We start from the raw sequence: 27,085 nt of genomic DNA on the forward strand, positions 1-27,085 counted from the left end.
AGTCCATGCACAATTCTTGCTTTCATCAATTACTACCTGCGGGTGGAGTTATTATCAATTACTATTTTCAGAAAGTCAAGGCTCAGACAGGAATCTGAACAAGGTTTTCCCTGCCTGACTGAACTAGGAAAGGGATACCCTGCTTCTAGCCCTGAGGCTGGCACTCTGGCCATTCCCCTGTGACAATGTCATTATTAGAACCTCCTGGATTATATCACACAGTGGCTTACCTTATATAAATCAGAAATTCTTTGCCTTTCCTCTTATTTGCATGCAGACATCTGCCTTGAAAATTATTAATTCCTATTCATTTCAGCAGGTTCTGTCATAGGTAGGGTTCTTCAGAGCCAGAAACTGATACAGGGATTATTGTGCAAGTGATTTCTATTTTTTTAAACAGAGAGAGAGAGAGAGAGAGAGAGAGAGAGAGAGAGAGAGAGAGAATTTTTAATATTTATTTTTTAGTTTTTGGCGGACAAAACATTGTATGTGGTGCTGAGGATCAAACCCGGACCGCACGCATGCCAGGCGAGCGCGCTACTGCTTGAGCCACATCCCCAGCCCCTGTGCAAGTGATTTCTAGAGGAAGGCTGTCAGGAGCAGTCTATGAAGGAGTGAGTAACACGGAATGAGACAGAGGAAGAACAAGGCAAAGATGTGGGCTCAGCCCTCACAGGGAGCGTGGAGAGCACCCTAAAAGTTATGGGTGCTTAACTTCTTGAGATAAGAAACCTACTGGATCATAGCCACAATTAATATGCCATCAGCAAGGTGTGTAACCCAGGCATTTCCAGAAGTGAGGCTCTTGTGAGCTTTTAGTGGTTAATGCCCACAACATCCAGAGCATAGGCACCTGGCCTGGTAAAGGGGCTCAGACTGGGATGATGGAATCCATAATGCACTCCACATTTCATTAATTAATTTTTTACTGAAGGTTGTCCCTGATAAAAAGCCACTTTGTCCTGTAGTAACATACTATAAATCTCAGATGGCTAGCCAAAATCAAGGAGTAGTCATTTGCAAGGACAAGATCTTAATTTGTGGTTGCTTCTTTAAGAGGCTCCATGTATCTTATCTACCATCTTCCTGTCTGGGGCTTGGCTTTTTAGGCTGAGGTCAATTATTAGAACAAAGGCTTTTAGTATCTTGAAACAAGAGAGGAGCCACAGGATATGCGTCCCAAAGGAAGGAAGAAGTGTCAACCTATTTCCTCACCATACATACAAGTGGCACAAATTGTTGTATTAGAGACTGTCATCTTTGGTCTTGGAAAAATATGGTCAACTGGAGACTAGAGGTGGCAGGAATGCAATTTTTTTTAATCTCCTAGGGCTGGGGATCCATCCTGGGGCCTTGTGGTAGGCAAGCACTTTTCCACTAAGCTACACCCCAGTTGCAAAATATTTCTTGATTTGAGCTCCTAGAATTCCTTCATGGTATTCTTCCCATCCCCATTCCCCAGCCCCCTAACAAAACCAAACACCTAACTGGATCAGAGTTAACCTGCATCTTTTGTGCTTGGCTTTCAAGCAAGTACTGCAGAAGGTAGGGTCCTCAGATTAATAGCATCAGTGTCACCCATAGATAGTTTGTTAGAAATGCTGCTATCTGGTCACGCCATACCTGGAGAATCAGAAACCCTGGGGTAGAACCCAGGAAACTGGGGCTCCACAAACCCAAGGGGATCCCTACACAGGCTCTCAAATTTGGCATGTGCTGATCCTAAGCAGTGGTTGTAAACTTGGATGTGCATTGGGGTCTCCTGGAGAGACTTCCACAAATTCTGATGTATGCTTCCCACCCCTCTGCCTCGTCCATTTGATCCAGGTGCAATTTGGCCATTGACTTTGTTTTTAAACTTTTCAGGTGATTTTTCTGGGCAGCCAAGGTTAAGAATCACTGGTACAAAGTTAGCTTATGTGAAAGGAGTTTTAATACTAGCTTCCTTTGGAAGAGTTTGTTCTTTTAGCTGCAAATATTCACTTCAAGATACCCAAAGGTACTGGAATGGCATTTGCAAAATGAAGAAAATGTACCCTCCTGAAATAATCCTATCTGGAAACTTGTAGCAGAAGCAAAGGAAAACTTGCACATACTAGAGAGGATATAAAAGATATATCTTCTTTTTTGTTTTTGTTTTTTTTGTTGTTGTTGTTGAGGCAGGATCTCTCTGCCCAAGCTCAGCTCAATCTGCTGAACTCAAGCAATACTCTGCCTCAGCCTCTCAAGTATCTGGGACTGCAGGGGCTAGCCACCATGCTTGGCCTAACAGATAAATATTAAATGGAAGCATGAGATTCTTTAGATCTGAAGAAAGTTGAAAGATGGTTTGAGGGTAGAATGAGGTCTCTGGACAGCCTATGTGCTAACATTGTGGCTTATGTGATGGGGTCTACACACTCAAACATAATCAGCATAGATTGGCTTTTTCTGTGTTCAGTCCCATGTCTTAGGAGCAAAGTTCCTATGGACAATATCACTCTTCCCATTTCCACTTTCCATTCGATTTCATCCTCCATCCTTCTCAGTCTTGGAGACTTTATCCAGGCCACACACTCCAGTTTCTTTGGGCTTAGATGTTTGAAGACTGTGTTCCCCAAGCTGAGCTCACTCACCCATTAGGACATGAATGGTCAGATCTGATGTTCCTGCTGGCTGCTCCAGGGCCATGTTGACAACCTGCCCCTTGAGAGCCAGGGAATTGTCAGTTCTGACTGTGGGAGAAGGAGAGAAATACCAGTGCCAAGTAGCCTTGTACTAGAATTTCAGCCCTTTCCTTCTAAGTAGGGACATAACTTTGCAGAAGATACTTAACTGGTCTGAGCCTCCTGATCCTCTTTTTAAAAAATCAGAATCAAGCTGGCACAGTGATGCACACCTGTAATCCCAGAGGTTCCGGAGGCTGAGGCAGGAGGATCACGAGTTCAAAGCCAGCCTCAGCAATGTTGAGATGCTAAGCAACTCAATAAGACCCTGTCTCGAAATTTAAAAATACAAAAATGGGGCTGGAGATGTGTCTCAGTGGTTGAGTGTCCCTGAATTCAATCCCCAGTATCCCCCCAAAACAAACAAACAAACCAGAATCATAGTACCCATGGTTCAGGGTTATTATGAAGAACAAATGAGAGAGACTGTAAAGAGCCTCGCATATAGTACCACGTGGATACCAACAGTCCTGTGTTCTAACCCTACTTGTTACCCACAAAGTTGGATCAACACCAAAACCTTCTTTTCAATTTTTAGCTCTGCCATTGTTTGGCTATTGATAACCCTGGACAGCTCAATTACTTCTTGGGCCTTGAACTTCTTACTTATAAAACAGGGATTAAGTGGTCCCTGACAGAATAGGTATCTAAGGAGGTCAATATGAGTTATTTATTGATATGATTCACATACTCTAACATTCACCTTTTTCAGTTAGTTGTGTGATTCACCCAGGGTTTTCTATATATTCACAAAGTTGTACAACTATCACTGCTGCTTAATATCAGTACATTTCCATTGCTCCAAAAGAAACCTGGTACTATGAAAAAATGCTCACCATCTCTAGCAGTCAGAGAAATGCAAATCAAAACCACCCTAAGATACCATCTCACTCCAGTTAGATTGGCAGCCATTATGAAGTCAAACAACAACAAGTGCTGGCGAGGATGTGGGGAAAAGGGTACACTTGTACATTGCTGGTGGGACTGCAAATTGGTGCAGCCAATTTGGAAAGTAGTATGGAGATTTCTTGGAAAGCTGGGAATGGAGCCACCATTTGACCCAGCTGTTCCCCTTCTCGGTCTATTCCCTAAAGACCTAAAAAGAGCATGCTACAGGGACACTGCTACATCGATGTTCATAGCAGCACAATTCACAATAGCAAGACTGTGGAACCAACCATAGATGCCCTTCAATAGACGAATGGATAAAAAAAATGTGGCATTTATACACAATGGAGTATGACTCTGCATTAAAAAATGACAAAATCATAGAATTTACAGGGAAATGGATGGCATTAGAGCAGATTATGCTAAGTGAAGCTAGCCAATCCCTAAAAAACAAATGCCAAATGTCTTCTTTGATATAAGGAGAGTAACTAAGAACAGAGTAGGGTCGAAGAGCATGAGAAGAAGATTAACATTAAACAGGGATGAGAGGTGGGAGGGAAAGGGAGAGAGAAGGGAAATTGCATGGAAATGGAAGGAGACCCTCAGAGTTATACAAAAGTACATACAAGAGGAAGTGAGGGGAAAGGGAAAAATAATACAAGGGGGACAAATGAATGTCAGTAGAGGGGGCAGAGAGAGAAGAGGGGAGGGGAGGGGAGGGGAGGGGGGATAGTAGAGGATAGGAAAGGCAGCAGAACACAACAGACACTAGTATGGCAATATGTAAATCAATGGATGTGTAACTGATGTGATTCTGCAATCTGTATATGGGGTAAAAATGAGAGCTCATAACCCACTTGAATCAAAGTGTAAAATATGATATATCAAGAACTATGTAATGTTTTGAACAGCCAACAATAAAAAATGAAAAAAAAAATAAATAAACAAAATAAAGATATTAAAAAAAAAAGAAACCTGGTACTAATTTGCAATCATTCTCCATTTTCCTTTTCCTCCATTTCATGGTGACCACTAATCCACTGTCTGAGGATTTGCCTATTCTGAACTTTTCATGTAAATGGGATCACACATGATATGGCCTGTGTGCCTGGCTTCTTTCACTTAGCATAATATCTTCAAGGTTTATCTATGTGTTGTTAATTCACTCTTTTTATGACTGAATAATATTCCATTGTGAGGCTAGACCACATTTTGTTGATCCATTAATCAGTTGATGGGCATTTGGGTTGTTTCCATTTGTTGGCTTTTATGAGTAATGTCAATATATTTTTATGAATAACAGAGCACCATGCTGCTGTGAGGTTCTACTATAAATAGGGGTAGTAAAAATGCTTAGATTTGGAAGAAAAAGCAAAATCCAATCATTCAGTTCCAAAATGAACATACATATGTGCATTTTGCCTTTAAAGTGGGGCCATATTTGTGCTTATGATGAATGCTATTGAACATCAAGACCCTGTGGACACTATATGTAGAATTTAGTATTTAGAGTTCTGTCCTCAAAGGAAGAAATTGTTTATACCAAAGATAAAACCTGAACTAAACAGTAGTTAGAATGCATAGAGCCTTTTGAAAATGGGATTAGAAGAAGAAGGTTGGGTCTCTTGACTACAAAGTACTCTCTATTGTAAAGTAAAATAAAAGACCTATCTGCCTGCAAAGCTTTCAGCCTTGAGTAGAAGACAATAAGGTGGTGACCCAAGATGGTGCATGTGCTCTGATAGGTCTGCCCTATGAGCTTATAGGAATGGTCTCTTTGTTAGGGACATTAGAAGCAGCCATTTGACCCTGGCCCTTCTCTTTCTCCCAGCATGGTAAGACACAAGGATGGTGGCTATTCTGAAGAAAAGGATGTGAAGACCTGTCCCCGGGACTCTGGCTATGACAGTCTCTCCAACAGGCTCAGCATCTTGGATCGGCTTCTCCACACCCACCCCATATGGCTGCAGCTGGGTCTGAGTGAGGAAGAAGCAGCAGAAATCCTGCAGTCCCAGCCTCCAGGGGTAAGACTCAGAATCTTTGGAGACAGGTTGAAGCAGCCAGGGTTTCTGCTGCCTTAAAGACAAATACTTGGAATTAGTTTGGGAAAGTTCTTGTTAGCTGGTAGGGAGTATGTTTCCTGGGATGGGTCTCAGCTGAAATGCAGGGAAATTTTGGAAACTATAGAGGCAGCTCCCAGGAAAAAAGCCTTTCACAGTTTTTCTCTCTGTCTTTGTCTGCTCTGTTACCAGGGAGGTACAAGGTTCAACAGGTCCAAGGTCATCTGCATAATGAAGAAGAGTGCTGGCCAGAGGCCATACACCTCACTTTTTGAGTCTATATATAGAGGATGAGCCTGATTCTGGGGTCCTCAGTTGGCCCTGCAGCCCTCCTTTCATTCTGAACCTGGGAACCCTTTAGGGCTCAGCCATGCTACTTGGGAACCAGCTTTCTATAATTCTATGTCCATGAACATGACTGCTGTGGCTACGGATGAAATCCTCTTTCTCTTCCTCTTTCTCAGAGGCTTTTCATATGAATCCAAATTTGATTCAGTTTCTTCAAGTACTGTCTATCCAAGACCATTATGTCATCAGGGCCACTCCATAACTCTATAGACATTCCTCAAAATATGTTATTCAATAATTTATATATTCTGTTTTGTCTGATATGGTAGCTTCTTATCCCATGTGACTATTTAGACTCTCATAAATTAAAATAAATAAAATTAGAAATTTAGTTCCTCAGGAACAGTAGCCACATTTCCAGTGTCCATGACCCATAGATGACTGCCATATTGAATGGCACAGAAGAGAGAACATGTCCATGATTGCAAAAACATTCCATTGTTCAGTGACTACTTCCAAAAAAAAAAAAAAAAAGATAAGTACAACACATCACAGACTTAAAACACATGAAAATAGATAAAACTAAGAAATAGGTGGGAGGCAAGATGAGAATTCCTTCAGTAGCTGGCTGAGAAATGACAATAACACTAGGGCACAACTTTTAAGTTTCCTTATAGCCAGAACCTGTCTGTCATTACTTTTTCACTTATAAGAAACAGACAGAAACAAACATGATTGAAACCTCTTTTGGAACATGCTCATGGTAATGAAGCATACAGTGTTTGATCATCCTTGTGGAGAATTCCTTGGCCAGCACATCAGGTTATTGCCACCAGTTTTGGTGTGTGTGATCAGGAACCCCCTTCTGAAAGGCCCTGCTTTTTGCCAGTTGAGTTATCTGCTCTTGCATTTCTGCCAAAAATGCTGAAGCAAGACATGGCCATGTTGCCAGGCAACAGTTCCCCTCCCTGCCCAGCTCCCCACCTACGGTAGGGCATGTGTATTCCTGCTGAGACCTGCGTGCGGAACAAGCTGGGCAGAATGTTCTCTCCATTCACCTCCCTGATCCCTGGACAGGGCTTTCCTGGTGAGACAGAGCAGGCTGAGGACAGTGAGGGTGAAGTCAGACCAGCAACGGGAGCCATGCTTCCCCTCCAACAGTTGCCTCTCAGGGGTGCTTAGGCCCCTTACCTATCAGGATACTAATTTTCAAAGCATCTGTTTCAATTTTGGGGTGGCCCAGAGATATTGAGTCTCCAGATAAATGAACTGGATGGATTCCACAGATGCTTCCCTATGGATACTAGGAAAAAAGGGAGCTGAAAGGTCTTCCTGGGTCACTCCTCACCAAATACCCAATTCCCATATTCACTTCCTCCCCAGTAAAGTATCTCAGGAGCTATTAACTTAATGTAATGAGAGTAAAGATTAGATGGGGAAAATGAAGGCTAGAGAAAGATACAGGAGTGAAGACTCAGATGTCCGAAACCAGAAAATAGAAGTAGCTAAAGAAACACAACAGGAGAAGGGTCATATACTACAGAAGGGAGCCAGGACCTAGCTAATGCTACCACTCAGCACACTCTAGAAAGCAGCACTTGGTTGGTAGGCCAGGCAGATGATGCCTACTGGAATTATGCAGTACGCAGCCTGAACAGTAGTATGTGGAGCATTTGCCTCTTCAGTGACATGCCAGAATGGTGTTCTGAGGTCAGCACTGGGAGTTGGGTTAGTTTAAAGTACAATATTGGGACCTAGAAAGAACTGTTCAAAAGTGAACTTAGGAGTAAGTGGTTAGCCTTGGTTTTAACCAGGGTGAACCTCAGAGCACGCCCACCTCCCTTCCAATGGAGCAACCATTTTTTGTCTCTGGAGGATTATTGTTATCTTGTCTGTTAGCTCTAACATACACACACACACACACACATTCTATATATAACTATTATTATATAATTATACATATGTAATATAGTATCTATTTATTTATTTATACTGTGGATTGAACCCGGGGGTGCTTAACCATTGAGCCACATCCTCAGCCCTTTTTTATTTTTTATTTAGAGAAAGGGTCTCACTAAGTCGCTTAGAGCCTTGCTAAATTGCTGAGACTGGCTTTGAATTTATAATCCTCTGCCTCAGCCTCCTGAGCCACTGGGATTATAGGTGCGTGCCACCACACCTTGTGCCATAAAATCTTATTTTATCAAGAAAATCTAGAAATTCACATTTTTAAACGTATATTTTTAGTTTTCTATGGACTTTATTTTATTTATTCATATGCGGTGCTGAGAATCGAACCCAGTGCCTCACACATGCTAGGCAAGCACTCTGCCACTGAGCCACAACCCCAGCTCCTAGAAATTCGTATATTAATGTAAAAAACAAACAAACAAAAAACTGCTTTTTCTCTGCTGGCAACAAATTCAAATTCCTATTTTGAATACACCATGAGCTAAACGAGTCAATAAACCCCCAATTCACCACCTATGGTTTCACCGTGTTACCTGTGATTAGAATTTATAGAGGCTAGAGAATATGTAACCATAGCAGTGAAACAGTCACCACATTTAAAATGCTTGTGCTGACTGAAGGAGTTCTTAGCTTCCTGGAAAAGTTTGGTTCAAAGGAAAAATAAAATTCTTTTGAAGCCAATTATCAAAAAAAAAAAGGAATCTTCAGCATGCTCCATGAGCACCCCTTTCTTTGGGGTATCCTGTGGTAGCCATGTAGTACAACTGGGAAAGGGGTTCTATTCCTGTAGTTGGTTGTCTTAAAAATCATATGCCCAGGTTCCAATCTTCTAGATGTTTCCTAAGCTTGAATTTCTCCTCCCTCTACTAGATCTTTCTGGTTCGTAAATCCACCAAAATGCAGAAGAAAGTCCTCTCCCTTCGCCTGCCCTGTGAATTTGGAGCCCCACTCAAGGAGTTTGCCATAAAGGAAAGCACATACAGTAAGTGGTCATTGGATGGTGAGGTCTGGGTTGACATGAGGGCCTTAGGGCCTTAGGTCTCCTGAAAGGGGCCTGGGCTTTCAGACAGACAGACTTTGATGACAAGGTAGGTGACCTATCTTAGGAGCCTCGGTTTTCTCATCTGTACTAGGGGGAAATGATTGTTAACAAGCCTCTGTGTTTATAGTGTACTGTGTGCTGCTTGGCATATGTCTGGGGCTTAATAGAGGTTGGCTTCCTTGCCCTCGTCCCAGTTAAGTGGAGCATGGACTTGGTTTCAGGTTTGCTATGATGAAGCCGCAGAAAAGACTGCAGCAACAGAGACCTTTATAGGATCTAACACCAGAACATGGCACATCCTTATGAATCCTCAAGCAGACAGTCCCTCCAGGCAATCACCAATCACCAATCTTCTATAAAATGCAGCTACTCAGAGGCAGAATCTATCCCTCTGAATAACTAACTGACTGAAGTTTTGAAGGGAGAGTGATGTTCAATAGTGTTAGTTTTCTTTCAGCTGTTTCATGATTATTGTCTACTTTTTGGTCACTGGAAATGTGAAGTGTGGACAGGAGGCCAAGTTTTAAATAAAAAAGGGAACACGCAGTTCTGATGTACTGCCAGCCTCCAAGAAAGGATCTGAAGATGGATCTGTACACCAAAGGGGATGGAGGCTTTATCGCAATTCTTGAGTTAGCAAACTGAGGGGTGAAGCCCAGGAGTAGTGTTTAGAAGCAGTCTGAGACCAGAATTCTCACCTGCTTCTCTATTTCCACCTAACCATACTGCAGTTCCTGCATTTGAAGAAATTAGAGGTACTAAGGTCAAGCCAAGGGCAGAAATAAGATTATCCTTAGCCTGGAGTTCAGAGCCTCCCTGAGCCAGATGAACTATAACTGAATCCATGGAGGAGGTAAAACCTGCCAGTTTCTATCATCTGCTTCTGGTTCATTTGCAAATCCAGAACTCACAAGGTCAAAGATGCCAGTAAAACACTTCTTCCTGAGCAGTAAGAACCAGGAAAATGATGTAAATGCATTAGGAGGTAATTGGAGGATATAATTCAAACACATTGTTTTAAAGATAACAGATTTATATGAAGCAAATTATTGGTTTTTATTAAGTGATAAAGTGATTCTGAATTGTTTTTTTAAAACTTTGCTGGCCACACAACAAGAGATATCTCCTGCCCCCACCACTTATGTGTGGGACTAGGCTTTGAATGTAGAGTTATTCTGCCTCTGAGCTACATCCCCATCCCTTCGTATTTTTCGACAGGGTCTCACTAAGTCACTAAGGCTGGCCTTGAAGTTGCAATCCTCCTACCTCAACCTCTCGAGTTGCCGGGATTATAGGCCTGCATCACCATGTCCAGCTAGCAACAGATCTTCCTAGTTATTAAATTCTTTCTAATATCCAATGTTCAGTGTGATGAATTGGCCTGAAAGCCACTTCCTTTATCTTCTAGAAGCACAGTCAATGTTTGTCAAAGCTTCCTTAGTGTTCATCAACGTCCCTATGGCCAGAGGATTTCCCTCCCTAGTATAGCAAAACCCCTATTACTTCCCTAGCTCTCTCCAAGTGACTTCAAGTGATTGAAAAAACTAGTTTGGACAAAGCATTAAAGTGGTCATAAGTAATACCCACAGGCCTGGCTCCCAACCTAATGGCACCTTCCCAGACAGGCCGTCTTCTCTATTCATTGGGGTGGAAAAGAGTTTGCTATAGAAATGCATAAATAATGCTGTGGTGTAATTCAGTGATAGTTACATTCATGAGGCCCAAGGTCCTATCCTCAGTACCCCAAAATAAATTATAGATAGATAGATAGATAGATAATTTTGTAATTATTTTTGGATTATATGATTTAATGAGCCATATATATTTTATGTGATTTCATAATACACACCACCTCATATTGATATATAGTGCTTTCACATAAATTATTTCACTTTTTAAAAATTCAGTTCCCATTATTACCCTTTTAAAATACAAGGAAAATGTTATTATTGTTCAAAATACTATTATGAGAAAACTGAGGCTCTATCCAAAACAGGTTTCCTGCTACTGAACTCAAGAGATTATGGTACACATGTGGGTTTGTTGTTTGTGTATATGTGTATGTCTGCCTGTGACAGTATATGTGTAGAGGTATGGATGCTTTGGGGGATACTTCAGAAATATCAAATAAGGCCAGGTACAGTGGTTGTACACCTATAATTCCAGCAGCTGGGGAGGCTGAGGTAGGAGGATCACAAGTTCAAAGCCAGTCTCAGCAAAAGTGAGGTGCTAAGCAACTCAGTGAGACCCTGTCTCTAAATAAAATACAAAATAGAGCTAAGGATGTGGATCAGTGGTCGAGTGCCCCTGAGTTCAATCCTTGGTACCCTCCCCCTCCAAAAAAGAAAAAAAGAAATACCAAATAAACAAAATAAGCAGGTGAATAATGGTTTAGAGCATTAAAAAAGGAAATACCCAGCATCTCAGGAGGCTAAGGCAGGAAGATCACTATTTCAAAGTCAGCCTCAGCAATCTAGTGAGGCCCTAACCAACTCAGCAAGACCCTGTCTCTAAATAAAATACAAAAAAAGACTGGGATATGGCTCAGTGGTTAAGTGCCCCTGTGTTCAATCCCTGGTATCAAAAAATAAAAAACAGTAAAGGAAATAAAGCATACCTGATTGAGTACATCTTTGTAACACTGAGGATTTTGGGGAATGCTTTTGGAGGGAGGACAGTATGAGTAGAATCTCTGCAGAGGTGGTGTGAGGGGTGGTTGATAACCACATAAGCATTTCAAGTCACACTACTCACTGCCAAACCATTTGGAAGAGGAAAAAAAATGGTGCAACTTCTTGCCAGAATGCATTTTCCATTCAGAAACTTGTACAATGGGACCAGGTGAGAGGACATGGCTTTAGAATCTTTCATACTGAACTTCCCCAAGAGTTCATTTCTGGGAGATGTGAAAGATCAGGTCCACATTCCTTTACCATGTGACTTCTGCCAAACAGTACCCTGGTTTGGCAGAAAGGAATGTAGCCCAGGAGGTCCATGTTTACAGGGATCAAGGGTCAAGGGCAGGGTGAGTTGTGCCCCAGTGCTGTCAAGTGCAAACTGGTCCCTGCCCCATCCTACCTTGTGCTCTTGACTTTAAGGAGAAAGAAACATAGTTGTGCAATTCAGGTCTGTCTAGTCCGTTTACCAAGCCTTGGAACATGTGCTTGGCGTGAATCAAGGGCTGAAGCTCTGGGCCACCCGACTGTTTACTGGCCTGAGCCTGCCTGTCACACATCCTCCTTGCAGCTGGTTCTGATAAGCCACACAGTAGTTTGAGAGGACCAAGATTGTCCTGCACATGCTGCATTAGAAGGCCTTTCCTTTCCCAAATGCACTCAGGGAAACTCAGCCTATTTCTGAAATCTCTCTTTTCCAGCCTTTTCCCTGGAAGGCTCAGGAATCAGTTTTGCGGATTTATTCCGGCTCATTGCTTTCTACTGCATCAGCAGGTAAGGTCTCTTCATTTCTTATGACTTTGAAGACCTGCTTGGTGTGTGCAAAGTTATCAACCGATTCAAGCTAGGAAGAGGGATCTGGGAGGCTGGTCACCTACTAGATGTCAGAGGAAGGACTGACTACTTAAATCAAATGTTCACCAAGTCCATGTACCAGGCTCGTGATGGAAACAACTACCTGGCCCATCCAGGTGTCAGGCCACATTAATAGGGTTATTTCTTCAAGCTACTCCTGTTAGCATGACTTATCAAGCAGGAAATATACATGCACACATACACATGCATGTGTTCATGTGCACATGTGCACATGTACACACACAAGAGTACACACACATACACTCAAGAAAAAGAACCCATATGCAAACCTTAACATTTAAAGGTCCTTAATAATGTTTTTTGGAAACTCTCCAGGGCATGGAGTTCATTCTACAACTGTGAGTTCTTTAAACCAGTCCATAAATATTGCACAATTGTTCCTCAGCCAGCTGGGTGCTCATGTCCTTTTCAACCAAAGTGACTGTTTTAATCTCCATGAAATTAAGCCCGAAATCAAAAGGATTTGAGTTGTAGAAGCCTTTCTATTGTTGTTATTTTTAATATTATTTTCCTTCTCGCAGTAACAGCTTTTCAAGTCAAGTGAACTCTCAGAGATAAAGAAATGGAATTCTTGTTATGTGCGGAGATTGGTATTGCCTCCTCTTATGGGGCAGGGCTCAGTTTGGTTTCTGTGGCTGGCTTTTCTGTTTGCTCATTGCAGCTGATATAGTAGAGACAGGGCAATCCATTGCCACAGTTGGTCTCAAACATCACTCCTCACAGTTATCACACACTGAGGCCAAGGACTTCATTTAGGTTGGTTTTGTTGTTGTTGTTTGGGTTTTGTTTGGATTTAGGAATAAGGTTATTCCTCAAAGACTGAGTTAGATGTACATCCTGCCTGTTGACTAGACCCTGCCAGAGGACAGGCACTAAACTCTCCAGGTTACTAGAGCTACATAATACATGGCCTGAGGAAGAGGAGGCATTTCCAGAGGGAGAATTCAGAGCTGCCTACTAGCAAAAAGAAAATAAGAGCCTTCCCCAGGACTGGACCACTGCCCTGTGTGTCCCATCCAAGGGGATGTCACCTGCCATTGTTGGACTACAATCCCATGGGCTATATAAAGAAATTTGCTACCCAAAAAGAGAAGACTAGTGCTGAAGAACATCCCCCCAGCACTCCCCAGCCTCCTGCTTCCCTGGCCTTCCCCACCCCCATTCCTAGAGAACCACACCATTTCTGATCTAAATATAACCAGGTCAGAGGAGAATATTTCATTGTGAATATGTCAGCTAGAGGTGAAGATGGCTGACGTTTATCTTCAAAGTTTGTGTGTTGGTAATTGTTGTTCAGAAAGAGGCTTACACTCACAAAAACAGTAGTTGGCAGCACCCCAAAAAAGATACCATCTCTCCCCTCTGCATTCATAACAGACTGGAGTACCTGCTGTCCAGGACTGTCTAATAATTAAAGGATACAAGGTGTATGAAAGCATTTTGTAAAATACAAAGCATACTGACAGAAAAATCCCATCATTAACATTTCAAAATTATTGGGGCCTAATAATTTTGAAATGTTAATTATTTTTTTTTATTTTAAAAATTCAAAGTAAAAAAATGCAAAAGAGATTGATGTTTTTGTTTCTCTTTTGATGCTACTCATCTGTGTTCTTGATAATCAGTAGTTCATGTGGCCCAGTCTTACCAAATTTATTTTTAAAATATTTTAATTGGTTATTAGTCCACAAATAATACTCAGAGAATATGATTGGATTATCACACATAATGTGTCCCATGTGCACTGGACAAGAGATTCCATGGATCAGTAAGTTCAGGATTTGCCATATTGGGAAGGCCTGATGGAAAATATGATTGAAATACAAATGATGTCTACGATTGACCACCAATGCCTGGTAGCTTGCTGTCACTTTGGCATAATTAGGGTGGTAATAGAGAATTGAACTTCAAACTTTCATGTGCACTAGAATCACTTAGGACTTTGTTAAAATGCAGAATGTAATTCCGGGGGCCTGAAGTGGTGCCTGAGGTCCTGCTAACCAAACAACTCCTGAGTGATGAGTATGCTGGTCCTCACACTGCACTTTATCAAGGGGATAAAGGAAATATCTACCTGTGTTGGCCCATGCATACATCATCTCTAATCTTCACGACAACCCTCTAAATCAGGATTTTGAGACACTGAGGCTTAGAGTGAGGCATTTATTTGCCTATAATCATCGGATCAAAAATAGCAGCTATGGGATTTGAACCTCTATTTTCCCATTAAACTCTGCCAGATGCACAGACCTTGGGGTCCAAAACTAATCCTCACTTCACCTCTATGAACTCTATGGGAGTGTGCCAAGGATCTCACCTATCTGTGTTGTTGTATGATCCTGAACCCATAGAATTCCTTCATGGTGTTGTTTGGGCCCACAGGAACAGAAGTGCTTGGAATAATGCAGTAGTAGTTACTTAATAATGTTAATCTCTTCCCCTTTAGGAAATGCAACATGTAGAACAATCATAAAATAATAAATTTAGACTGTGTGTGTCTTGAAACTCTTGAGTGAAACATTTATATTTCAGATGATGACTTTTTACGCAAGATTTAGGATACTAGTAATGGTGCACACCCATAATCTCTGAAGCAGGAGGATAAACAAGTTCTAGGCCAGTCTGAGCAGTTTAGTGAGATCCTGTCTCAACAAAAATAACTAAAAATGTCTGGCGATGCAGCTCAGTAGTAGAGCGCTTGCTGAGCATATGTAAGGCCCTGAGTTCAATCCTCAGTACCACAAAAAGGAAAAAGGATTGGGGTCCCTCTTTTTAATAAGGCATAGGCGAGAAGGAAGCACGCGCGCGTGTGTGTGTATGTGAGTATGTGTGTGTGTGTGTGTTTGTTTGTGTGTGTGTTTGTGTGTGTGTGTATGTGTGTGTGTCTAGATATTGGGATGCTCCTTGGCTGGCACAATGGGAGAGGACTCATGTACAACATCTAATTTTCTAGCAGATGAAAGCCTACAACCATCCATTAACAAATGTAAGGTGCAGCTTCCTGTCATATGTCATTAAGAAAAATCTAAACCAGTCAAGTGATGTTTTAAACTGCAGGTATTGCATTGAGCCACATAAACACTTGAAATAAATAAGCTGGTTTTGGTGTATGTGCCTTACCCTCAAAATTATCTGAAAAAAGTCAATTTTCATTAAGTCAGTTCAGCCATATGAACACATATTTGCAGAATATTTTGATATTACAAAGTTCTGGTTCCCACTCATCTTCATCTTGGATTATAATCAGGGTCACCACCCTGTCAAGTCAGGCAGTAGCTATTAGAGATGCTGCTGTCCCTTGCAGCTCCACTTCCTTCATCTCAAACAGATACAAATGGACAAGCATAAAAGGGGGGTGCTCATAACATTTAGAGGACAGATGAAGCAGGAAGTGATCTGAGTTGGATACCCTAGGAAAGAGGTCCCTCTTGATTTTATGTGAACAGCATGGTAGAGATTTAGTGACACGATGAAGTGTCAAAACATCCCTGTTTGTTCTTTCCACTGACTTTACAACTTTGTTATTCAATGTCAACAGCTTTGAAGAATCCAAAATTATATCTAGTCATCCAGATTTAATCTGGTTCATTCTAGAATGTTGCCTAATCTTACTATAAACAACAGGTCATTTGGTATAGTTATCCTCTACAATAGAAATTTTTAAGACTTTTTGTGATGACCAAATTCAGGCAGAAGCTCCAAGTTCTGTCCTTCACTAATTGCACCCCAGTCACAGTGTCCTGTCTGGTTGTATTTTTTATATTGGATCCTCTCCTACCCTAGGGCCTTTGCACCTGCTGCTGCCTCTGCTTGGAATACTCTTCTACTCAAGGTTTACTCTCTAGCTACATAGAGATCTTCAGTCAAACATCTTCTCATGAAGCAGTGTCTAGCCATCTCTTAACCTCAAAAATTCTTTATTCCTCATTCATATGTAATGTTTATCTACAGCATATGCCTCTTCCATTATGTTCTCATAAATTTTGTATTTGTTCATTGTCTTTTGATATCACTGGAATGAAGCCCCATGCTGGCAGGGACTTATATGTTTTTTCCCAGCTCTGGAACGATATTTGACATACCCTAGATGATCACAAACATTTGTTGAATGAATTGAATAACTATTTTTTTATAAGGACCATTACCACTACCAAAAAATTAGCACCTTTTCAAGTAAGTCACCACTCTCATTGACTATTCATTTCATTCATTTATTCATAAAACATTTTCTCTCTGTCTGTTTCAAGCAAGGTGATGTGCTGAGCCCCATGGGAAATTCACCCATGAACAGAGCATGGTCCTAAGTCTTGCATGTGAAAATGAGCAAATGCCTTTATCTTTTCTGAGAAAGCAATTCATGATCCATGAATTTACTCCTGGTGACTTTATGCCCTGTCTGAGGCAAGATACTGCTGTGAGCTTAGTTCCATCCGTTTGGGCCTGTTGCTCTGTGATGCCTGTGCTTGCCTATCTTTACATGGCACCACATTGCTTGGGCAGTTGCTGACACGAGGTGCCTTAGACTTGCCTTCAGTGCATGGTCCAGGGGGGTCAATAGCATTCCTCACCAGGAAAGTTGGCAGAAATGCAGATTCTTCAGTTCTACCCAGACCTCTTAAACCAGAGGATGCAATATGACAAGACCCCAGAGATTCATGTGCACACTAAAATTAGAGAAGATCTGTCTTAAAATAGAGGAGAAAGTTTTGTCTCCAGCATACAAAGGACAGTGTGTGGGCTTTACTGGAAAATGACACAAGTAAAACCGGTAGATATTTGCTGAGTTCCAGAAGGGAATGTGTAATTACACTGCCATGTGTAAATTAATGGTCTAATAAATCCTGTCAGGGAGTTGGAACCTGATGTTCAGATAGGCATCTAGCAAATTAATACAGACTATCTAATAGGTATGATGAACCTACCAACACAGTCAGCAATTCTGATGTTAACTCTACATGCCTTTAAGCTACCCAACAGGGAAATTTGATCCTCACTGTGGATGTTGAAACTATGTGGGCTTGTTTCTTGGTCTGTCCTGAATGTGATAATATAGACAAGGATTGTACATGTTGAGTCCTATCACCAGTAAAAAAAAAAAAAAAAGGGTTCTGGTTGGATACAGTGTAGTGTCTATTTAGGACATTTTAAACATTGGAGCCAAGACATGTCTAGGATTAAAATGAATGCAAAAGATAGAAACCAGATATGTAATGACAAACATTCTCTCCTTTTCTAAAAAATCAGGGATGTTCTGCCATTCACCTTGAAGTTGCCTTATGCCATTTCAACAGCCAAGACCGAGGCTCAACTTGAAGAACTAGCCCAGCTGGGACTAAGTAAGTGTGCATCCCTGGTACAGGTCTATCTTAAAATGAGTCAATGGAACAGTCAGTGTGGAGCTGGTTAAGTCTGTGTTGTTGGTCAAGAAGAATCCCCATCTCCATGGCAAAACCCAGCCCTCAGGTCCATATAGACTCTGAATTCTTTTGGGTTTCTCTTTGGGATTTTTTTTCCATGTCATATGTTCAGAGGGACCTGAGTTTGTCTATGTAACCCCCAAATTTCCCCTTTGGTCTCTGTCAATGGTTTAAACTACCCAGATGTCAGAATCCTAATGCACGTAACAACTGTGATCCACTAGGGTCTTCCCTTTCTGTGGCATCTCTCTGGAGAAAGGCTATTGTTGACAGAAAGAGAAATCCAGGACCAGGATGGTACATCTCATATGCCTGGTTTCATTTTGAGGGCCACATGGGCATGGACAATACTTCTGTGCTTTGAGGAATTTGACATGAAGCCATCCCAACTAACATCTGTCTCACTTCCCCCCTTATTGTTCAATTCCTGTCCTACTGTTCTGTGTTACCTCCCTTCCCTGCCAAGGATCCTTGTCTGACAGCTGGGTACTTGCTTCCCACTTCTGTGTCTCTGCCAGTATCCCCCCAAAAACTCCAGTTCAATTGGACAATGAGTGACAATGAATTGAGACATACAGCTCACCCAGTTTCTCTGTCTTATTGCTTTGGGAAATTACTGAGTTTCACTTTTTCACCAAATTTTCCTCTTAGATGGAGAGGGGGAAATTCTCTTAAGATTTTAGGACCTCCATCTCTGGATAGATTAGTAATCAGGCCACAATATTTGAATGGAAGTTTGGGATTTTGAAGCCCCAATACCAGAATTCCTAGAACAAATAAACTAGGAAATTTGACCCAGAAAATAAAAATATCTGTTCCTCCTTTGGCATATTTTTCTTTTAGTCTAAAGAACTTATTTTGAAATGGGTATCATTCCTGAGGGAGCTTCCCTAATTCATAGAGAAGCCTGACAGTAGCTCCAAACTCCCTTCTGGAACTCAGTTTGCTTCAAAAGGATTACCATATGTTTCTGAGTCCTTTCTGGGTAATAAGACTGGGAAAAAGAATGGGGGTGGGGCAGAACCATTTTTTAAGATCCTACTTAAAAGCTGTGCCTTCTCTTGCAAATAAGTTATGCATACCTTTGGAGGGAAATTGAAATTAATAACATCAACTAGCTTATAGGCCTTTTTAAATTTTTATTTGTTTATCCTCGGTGTTGGGGATTAAACTGAGAGCCTTGTGCATGCTAGGCAAGTACTGTACCACTGAGCTATACCCCAAGTCCTAATTGTAGGCCTCTTGAAAGTATGCACTGGGTCTCATTTTTCTCTGGTGACCACCATCCCCATAGCTCTCTCTGGTATGGTCAGCAAGCAGTATATGCTTAGTTGCTGGACTGAAGTGTCGAGAGCAATGTCTGAGGTGTGGTACAAAGATAAAAACAAATAAGCCTCTTACAGTGGCTGGTAACCAGATACGAATGAGATCTAATGAATGTATATTCAACTTATGATTCTTACTGTGGCCCTGATCCATTTGGGGTGAAAATAGCACATTTTAAAATTCTGCATCTCAGTGGGGCATGATGGTGCATGCCTGTAATCCCAATGGCTCCAGAGGCTGAAGCAGGAGTATTGCGAGTTCAAAGCTAGCCTCAGCAAAAGCACGGTGCTAAACAACTTAGTGAGGCTCTATCGCTAAATAAAATACAAAATAGGGCTGGGGATGTAGCTCAGTGGTCAAGTGCCCCTGAGTTCAATCCCCAGTACACACACACACACACACACACACACACATTCTGCATCTCACTTATTCATTCATCCAACAAATATTTCTCAAGGGTTTGCTATGTGGTAGATACCATGTCCCACACCAAGTTTTGACGATTAATAAAATCTCTCCTCCCCTTATTAATGCAGTTCATAGTCTACATGGGAGATATACATATATGTGAACCACATGTTCTAAGCTATATAAGGTCTTACATAGTCTTACAACTGTGACAGAGGAATCTAAACAGTATCCAAAGGACCTGGGAGTTGGAGTTAGTTCCTCCAAAACTTGCTGTGTTGGCCAACAGAAACATCAGGCAAGTTCACATATACTTTACAATTTCTAATAGCCACATTAAAAAAACATCTTAATGTTAACAATTTTTTTATTTACTATATCCAAAATATTATCATTTCAACATGTAACCACTATTTAAAAAAAAAAAAAAGTATTCATGAGCTAGGCACAGTGGCCCACATCTATAATCCCAGCAATTTGGGAGGCTGAAGCAGAAGGATTGCAAGGTCAAGGCCAGCATCATCAATTTTGCAAAGCCCTAAGCAATGTAGTAAGACTCTGTCTTTAAAAAAAAAAAAAAAAAAAAAGACTAACACGAGGTGGGGATGTAGCTCAATGGTAAAGCACCCTTGAGTTCAATCCCAAGTACAAAAAAAAAAAAAACAAAAAGATTTTTCCATTCTATTTTTTTCATACAAGGTGTCTGAAATCCAGTGTTTATTGTACACTCATAGCACATCTCAATTCAGAAATACGAAATCTGTGTTTAGATTTCATTAAATTTACAGTTGAAAAAGTAGATCCATGAACCTAAGTTCCTAACATGCTTAAACATTTTCCTGAATTGAGCATGTTATAAATTTTAAATTCATTTAACTGAATTGAGCATGTTTTAAATTTTACTTTGAATTTTATCTTAAGTTCCTTAGTTGCACCAACCATCTTTCAGGTGCTCAGGAGCCACCTGTGATTCTTGGCTTTTGTGCTGGATGGCACAGAAGGAGAGGAAGGGAAGGAAGAATGTAAGAAAGGCCCCACAAAATGGTTGACACAAATACTAACATCATGCATGTCACCACAGACAAGACAGGACCTGGGCTCCCAATGTAAACTTTTCTCCAACCCCTCCTACCCCACTGCTCGCAAGGCTAGCCATTCTGGGCCCATAAGAAAGAAATGCAGGTAAAGCAAACCCAGCAAGAGAGAAAGAATATAACCTATTCCAAGTGGAAATTATAACAGATACATTTATCATCATCATCACCTCCCCCTAAATGCATGGAAAACTGGGTCCCTTCTGTAAGAGAAGACTCAAGTAGTATAGATACAATAAGCCACTGGCACTACTCCAAAGAGTGACAAATATGTATAGCCTTTGTAAGAAGGTGACAGGATTTGGGAAGGAAGAGTAACAAACCACAAAGATAACTGGATGTATGATGGAAACTGCACTTGGTATTTGCATAAATGTCTTTTTTTTTTTTTCGCTGATGGGACCCATGAGCATAATTTTCCTTTTCTTGAGGCTTTAATGCTGAATGTGTAAAACCCCAAGCAGATTGTGTAACATCCCCCAGGCCCAGCTGCTGGTCCTACCCTTTAAAGCGGAACTTTGAGGCCTGATTCCTTGGCTGGCAGCTGCCTCTGTGGAGGGCATCCCAGGAGAAGTTGATTGGAAAGGGTGGTTATTGCTTCCTGAGCTGACTTGGTTTTTGCAAAGCAAGCTCTGAGCCCTGAGGTCCTTTTCTGAACTTATTCTGTAACAATTCCAGTTATTGTCTTCCTTTTGATTTACCTGTAAAAAGAGGTGGGCTGGAGTTGTCTGTTAGCCAAACCAACATTTCTCAAGGGCTTTGAATGTGAGAGGCCTGGAGCCTCCCTGCAAGCCCACAGCTGGGCCTGGCAGCCTTTCTGCCCTTTCCAGTAGGAGAATGCAGTAAAAGTAAAAAGAAGAAAAGCAAAAAACAACTCCAAGGTTAGCACCCCCCCTCTGAGGCACGTGTTGTTACTGTGTGTGTGTGTGTGTGTGTGTGTGTGTTTTATTGCAGGAATGGCCCAAGTGTACTGTATTTACATTCTTGTGTTCACTGATAATGACTTTCAGATTTTTGGAGCTCCTCAGCTGACAACAAACCCCCAAACCCTCCACCTCCCCATAGGCCTTCCTTCTCCTCCTCCTCCTCCGACGGCATCTGTCCTGCCTCCCTGCGTCAGCTCTGCCTTATAAATGGAGTGCATTCTATAAAAACCAGGACGCCTTCAGAGCTGGAGTGTAGCCAGACCAACGGAGCCTTGTGTTTTATTAATCCTCTTTTCTTGAAAGTGCACAGCCAGGACCTCAGTGGAGGCCTGAAGCGACCGAGCACAAGGACTCCCAACTCGAATGGCACCGAGAGGCCTCGGTCCCCCCCACCCAGGCCCCCGCCACCCGCTATTAATAGTCTCCACACAAGCCCTTGGCTGTCCAGGACTGAAACCCAGACGAGCATGCCAGAAACAGTCAACCATAACAAACATGGGAACGTAGCTCTGCTTGGACCGAAACCAACTCCCATCCCTCCACCCCGGCTGAAGAAGCAGGCTTCTTTTCTGGAAGCAGAAAGCAGCGCAAAGACCTTGACCGCCAGTCGGCCGGGCCTGGACAGGGAGCTGGAGCTGGGCACAGCTGGCCCCGCAGGTGGAGCCCCGCCTGAGGACGCCCCCGGGGATTGCACAAGGGCCCAGCCTCCCAGCTCTGAATCACAGTCCCCGTGCCATGGAGGCAGACAGAGGCTGAGCGACATGAGCATTTCCACTTCCTCCTCCGACTCGCTGGAGTTTGACCGGAGCATGCCTCTGTATGGCTATGAGGCAGACACCAACAGCAGCCTGGAGGACTATGAAGGGGAAAGTGACCAGGAGACCATGGCACCCCCCATCAAATCCAAAAAGAAAAGGAACAGCTCTTTCGTGTTGCCCAAACTCGTCAAGTCCCAGCTCCGAAAGATGAGCGGGGTGTTCAGCTCCTTCATGACCCCGGAGAAGCGGATGATCCGTAGGATTGCGGAGCTGTCCCGGGACAAATGCACCTATTTTGGATGCCTGGTGCAGGACTACGTGAGCTTCCTGCAGGAGAACAAGGAGTGCCACGTGTCCAGCACAGATATGCTGCAGACCATCCGGCAGTTCATGACCCAGGTCAAGAATTATCTGTCTCAGAGCTCAGAGCTTGATCCCCCTATTGAGTCACTGATCCCTGAAGACCAGATTGGTAAGTACCTACTTTTTACCTTGCAAATACAAAATCTACTATATGACCTTGCCAGATACTGCATCCTGTGTTAGCTATTTTGGATAAGATTTACTCTAAAGTTCCAAATGACACAAAACTCCACCTTGATTTGAATGTTTATATATATATATATATAAAATCTTCTTAAGGTAGCTGCTACATACCAGACTTGAAAATGATTGGGAGAGTGACTGATAAGAACTGCAGAATGATTCTCTTTGGGGATGGAGTCTGTGCCACTTTGGAGAATCTCAGTTGCTGCCTGCTGTTGCTGTGTGTGTGCTACATCAATTGAGCAGGCTGGGCTAAAGTGTGCAGGATGGCACACACAGAAAGGTATTTTGGGCTGTTTTCTGAGAAGCAGTGGGTGTTCTGCTTTGTTTGAGAAGTAAACTTTTTATGAAGGTTGTAGCATATGTTCTGGGAGGGACAAGGTCATATATATACAGAGCCATGAACACACCTGTGATCAAGTGCCAGCTCAGTCAGTTTAACAGAACTAGCATCCAGGGACCTTGGGACCCTGTCCTGCCCCAAAGATAGCTTCCTTTCTGGCCTTGCATCCCAGAGTTCTGTACCAGGTCCAGTATTGGAGCAAACAAGAAAAAAAAAAATTATTTGGTATACCTTTAAAAGAAGTAACATAGTTTGAGGTCACATGAAAGACATTTTTTTTCCTCCACCAAATCAGGGAGAAATGCTTTCTTTATAACCTCCTTGGAGGATAGAACTGTTAATAATTACTTTGGCAAATAACTGGTTGCCAAGGCAAATTTGAATTTGGCAAGCAGACTTTTTTTTTTTCTTCCCCCACAGGGAGAGAATACTGAAGGGTTTTTTTGTTTTGTTTCAGGTTGACTCTAAAAGGTTAATTTCAGAGACTTCATTCACTGGGTGGCAGCAGCCAAAAGAGATTCCAGACATTTCCAGGCAGTTTAGAAGAGGTTAAGGCCGAATTTCTTTTTTCTGATTGGGTCTGTTTGTTGAAAATAGTAAACAGTGTGTGGCAGAGTGGCTTCCCCTCCCTCTCTGTCTCTTTCTCCCTCTTCTTTAAGTGAATTTGAGCTGCTCTTTGATTTGTTTACAAAGGAATCAAAGCCTTGTTTGTTTTCTTGAGGTTTGATCTGGGCGTGGTTAGAGCCCTGGGTGTTTCTTTTGAGTGGCTAAAAGGAATGTGTCCTTTTGATGTAGAATTAGATTAGAATTAAAAAAAAACTTGCAGAGATGGCAGACAGACTATCCATCAAGCTGCCCCTTTCCTCTGCCTTCCCCCCAGGCCCCTCTTTTAAGGGAGACCAGCTCTGACTTAGTATTAACAGAGACCCCGACCTGTAGGAGAGACTTCCTGACCAGGGTTGGGGGACAGCCAGCAGGCACTGGTGTCAGGCCTGAACTATGTGGCAGGCAGGGCCAACCAGCCCACAGAGAAGGGGCTCCTGAGGGGACAAGGGCCTTGGGACTCTGCGTCCCTGCTGATGTCTTAAGCATCAATCTGAGTCAGTCCTGGGACAACAGTCTTCTGCCAGCTTCTTTTGTAATTAAGTTCATATATGGTATTTGCTCTTAGAGCTCAGGGCCTCATTTTCTCCAAAAAGCATGCCGAAAATTACACACATCCCTGCTGCAGAAGGAGGCAGCTTTTAATTTAAAAGCTAACATTCTAATGAGAAGGGAAGCCAAGATCCTTGGAGCCTTTAATATGAGCCAGGCAATGTTCAAGCTATTTCAGGGGGTCCTCACCTCACCCCTGTGAAAGAAGCATCTGCATCACTGTAAGAAGCAGAGCTGTGCCAGGGGGAGCCATTTGTCCCAAGGCAATACCAGCTAGTAGTTAGCAAGTTCTGTATTTGAACTTCTGTGGGAGCCTGAACTCTACCACCACCCCACTTTAAAAAAAAAAAAATAACCCTTCTGCTACTGTCATGTTTTTATTTATTTTTCACTACTGGGGATTGAGCCAGGAGCACTCTGCCACTGAGGTCCTTCCCTGTGCCTTTTTATGATTGTTTTTATTTTTATTTTATTTTGAGACAAGATCTTGCCTAGTTGCCCAGGCTGGCCTTGAACTAGCAATATTCCTGCCTCAGCTAGTAGTTCAGGTGTTGCCACTGTGCCAGGCTGTGCTTATGTTTTCCCATCAGAAGTTAAAGGAAATTGTAATAGTAGGCTGACCTTTTGTTGAGGCAGAGAGCTTTCTAAAGCTCTCTGTTGAGGTGTGGGTGTGATCTCTGGGAGCCTTGCATGTTTGTTTATTTGTTTCTTGGTTTCTTGGTTTTGTTGGTTTGAAATGGGTTCTTGCTATGTTGCCCAGGCTGGCCTCAAACTCCTGGACGCCAATGATTCTGCTGCCTCAGCCTCCTGAGAAGCTGGGAATACAGGCACACACCACCACAAGCAGCCTGATGTGGTGTTTTTTAACATTTGCATGAAAGCAGGCATTGGAAACATCATTCTCTTTTGAAAGTATAGTTAAATGTGGGGATTAGAGCAAAGGTCAACCTAAGAAATTCCTCGTGGGGAGGGAAGGATGTGACCCTAATTATTAGAAAACTACTTCCCTTAGATGACATGCAAATTACTAGATTAAGAACTCTGACCAGAATGTGGAGTTGGCTCAATCTGTGTTTTACATCTTCCTAAATGAAGGGCTCACTAGTTTACTATGCACTTGTTAATGCAGTGACACATTTGAGAATCACAGCTCAAGGTTGGTATATTTCTCTAGAGAGTGTTCAAAGGCCAAGACGTGTAGAGTTATGTGCAGAGGTGATGCCCTGAGTGTGCACTCACCCCAGGTCTCCTTGTATCTGTTGTACACTCATTCCTACCACATCTTACTTCCTGGGGGTAACACCAGATAATCTTCACTTTGAATGCCATCTCTAGAATCTCAAGCCTCAAATTTGTTCTGAACAGGTGTCTACTAATGTTCACAAGAATGCCAGCTGGGTTTCTCTGCTTTAAAAGGAATCTAGTCCTGTCATCCTTTCACATAACTTCTGGAGGACACAGCTCCATACTAGGAGACAAGAATTTTAAAGTCTTGATTTACAGAGCATCCATCCTGAAGTCAAGGTTGTATGAGGAGGCATTTCAATGGTTTAACCCCTGTAGAGTTAGAGCAGTCATTCATAGGTGAAAAATGACGATTTGGATATGTGCTTATGGATCTCTCTAGTGTGGCGATCACAGTGATCTGTTTTCTTCAGAGGGTGGTTCTTTGGTTGCATAGAGAAAAGCCAGTGGGAGTTGGGAGGATGACAGATAGTTCTCTCACTTTCGTTTTTCCCATGTGCTGATGCCACTATCCTTTCCAGTACTTTCTAGGCAAGTATAAATGATAAACTAGATCAATCTCCAAATTGAAAAACTGCCACTACAAGTGGTACACTGTAAATGGTTGTGTGTTTTCATGGAAATTCTTCATTCTATGTATTTGTAGTACTTCCACCCCAAAGTTCTGCCATTTAGAGATTCTTGGATACATATTAGTTGCCTGACATTAGTCTGGTCATCCTGGTTGAAGAATTAAGTTAATGAGGGTAATACATGGGCTAGTTTCCATAGGAACAAGCACTCCCTGCTTACCAGGGGCACCCGTCAGTTTTCACTTTGGGGCAGCTATCACAAACTCATCCTTTTAGTATGGTGTATCAAAGAACAAATCAGTGTTTTAACATAAAGTATGCATAGCTCTCAGGCGCCACACAAAGCCCTGGGGAGAGTTCCTTCATTGGCAGAGTGAGTTATGCTCATTATTTGTGACCCACGCTATGAAATATATAGATAGGGGTGCCATTACTGGTTACCTCAACATTTGTTTCTCATTATCTGATTTTCACATCATGCCATTCTTGTTTTGGTGTTTTTCAAACACTGGGAGACACATTGGCTAAAAATTTCTGGTAAAGAATTCTCCTTTTGCAAAACTTGTAATATGGAAGCCTTGTTTTAATTTTAATGAAAGAATTTCTATTTCTGATGATATCAATCTTATGAAATCCCTCTGTTTTCAAGTTTTGCTTCAAGAAAAGCAAAATCTCTTCAACCCCCAAAATGTTAGTCATCACAAATTTTCTATTTCATTCAAACTATTCAACCAAAAGAAGGTTTACAACTCTGCAGATGAGAACCTCTGAACATGGGTCACCGACTCTC

The 27,085-nt window shown here is 42.1% G+C and overlaps 1 protein-coding gene across 15 annotated transcripts in view; it reads left to right on the forward strand.

Moving 5' to 3' along the window:
- Rin2 (Ras and Rab interactor 2) overlaps positions 1-27,085 on the forward strand; it is a 226,794-nt gene that overhangs the window by 174,828 nt on the left and 24,881 nt on the right. For all 15 annotated transcript variants that reach the window (XM_048811366.1, XM_015483365.2, XM_048811374.1 and 12 more), the window contains 5 exons: positions 5,425-5,617; positions 8,783-8,894; positions 12,331-12,403; positions 17,750-17,841; positions 21,761-22,906. In XM_048811366.1, the coding sequence (XP_048667323.1) occupies positions 5,425-5,617; positions 8,783-8,894; positions 12,331-12,403; positions 17,750-17,841; positions 21,761-22,906 (1,616 nt within the window). The remainder of the gene's footprint in view (positions 1-5,424; positions 5,618-8,782; positions 8,895-12,330; positions 12,404-17,749; positions 17,842-21,760; positions 22,907-27,085) is intronic.

The sequence above is a fragment of the Marmota marmota genome, unplaced genomic scaffold, assembly GCF_001458135.2.
Source record: "Marmota marmota marmota unplaced genomic scaffold, marMar, whole genome shotgun sequence".
Taxonomy (NCBI): domain Eukaryota; kingdom Metazoa; phylum Chordata; class Mammalia; order Rodentia; family Sciuridae; genus Marmota; species Marmota marmota.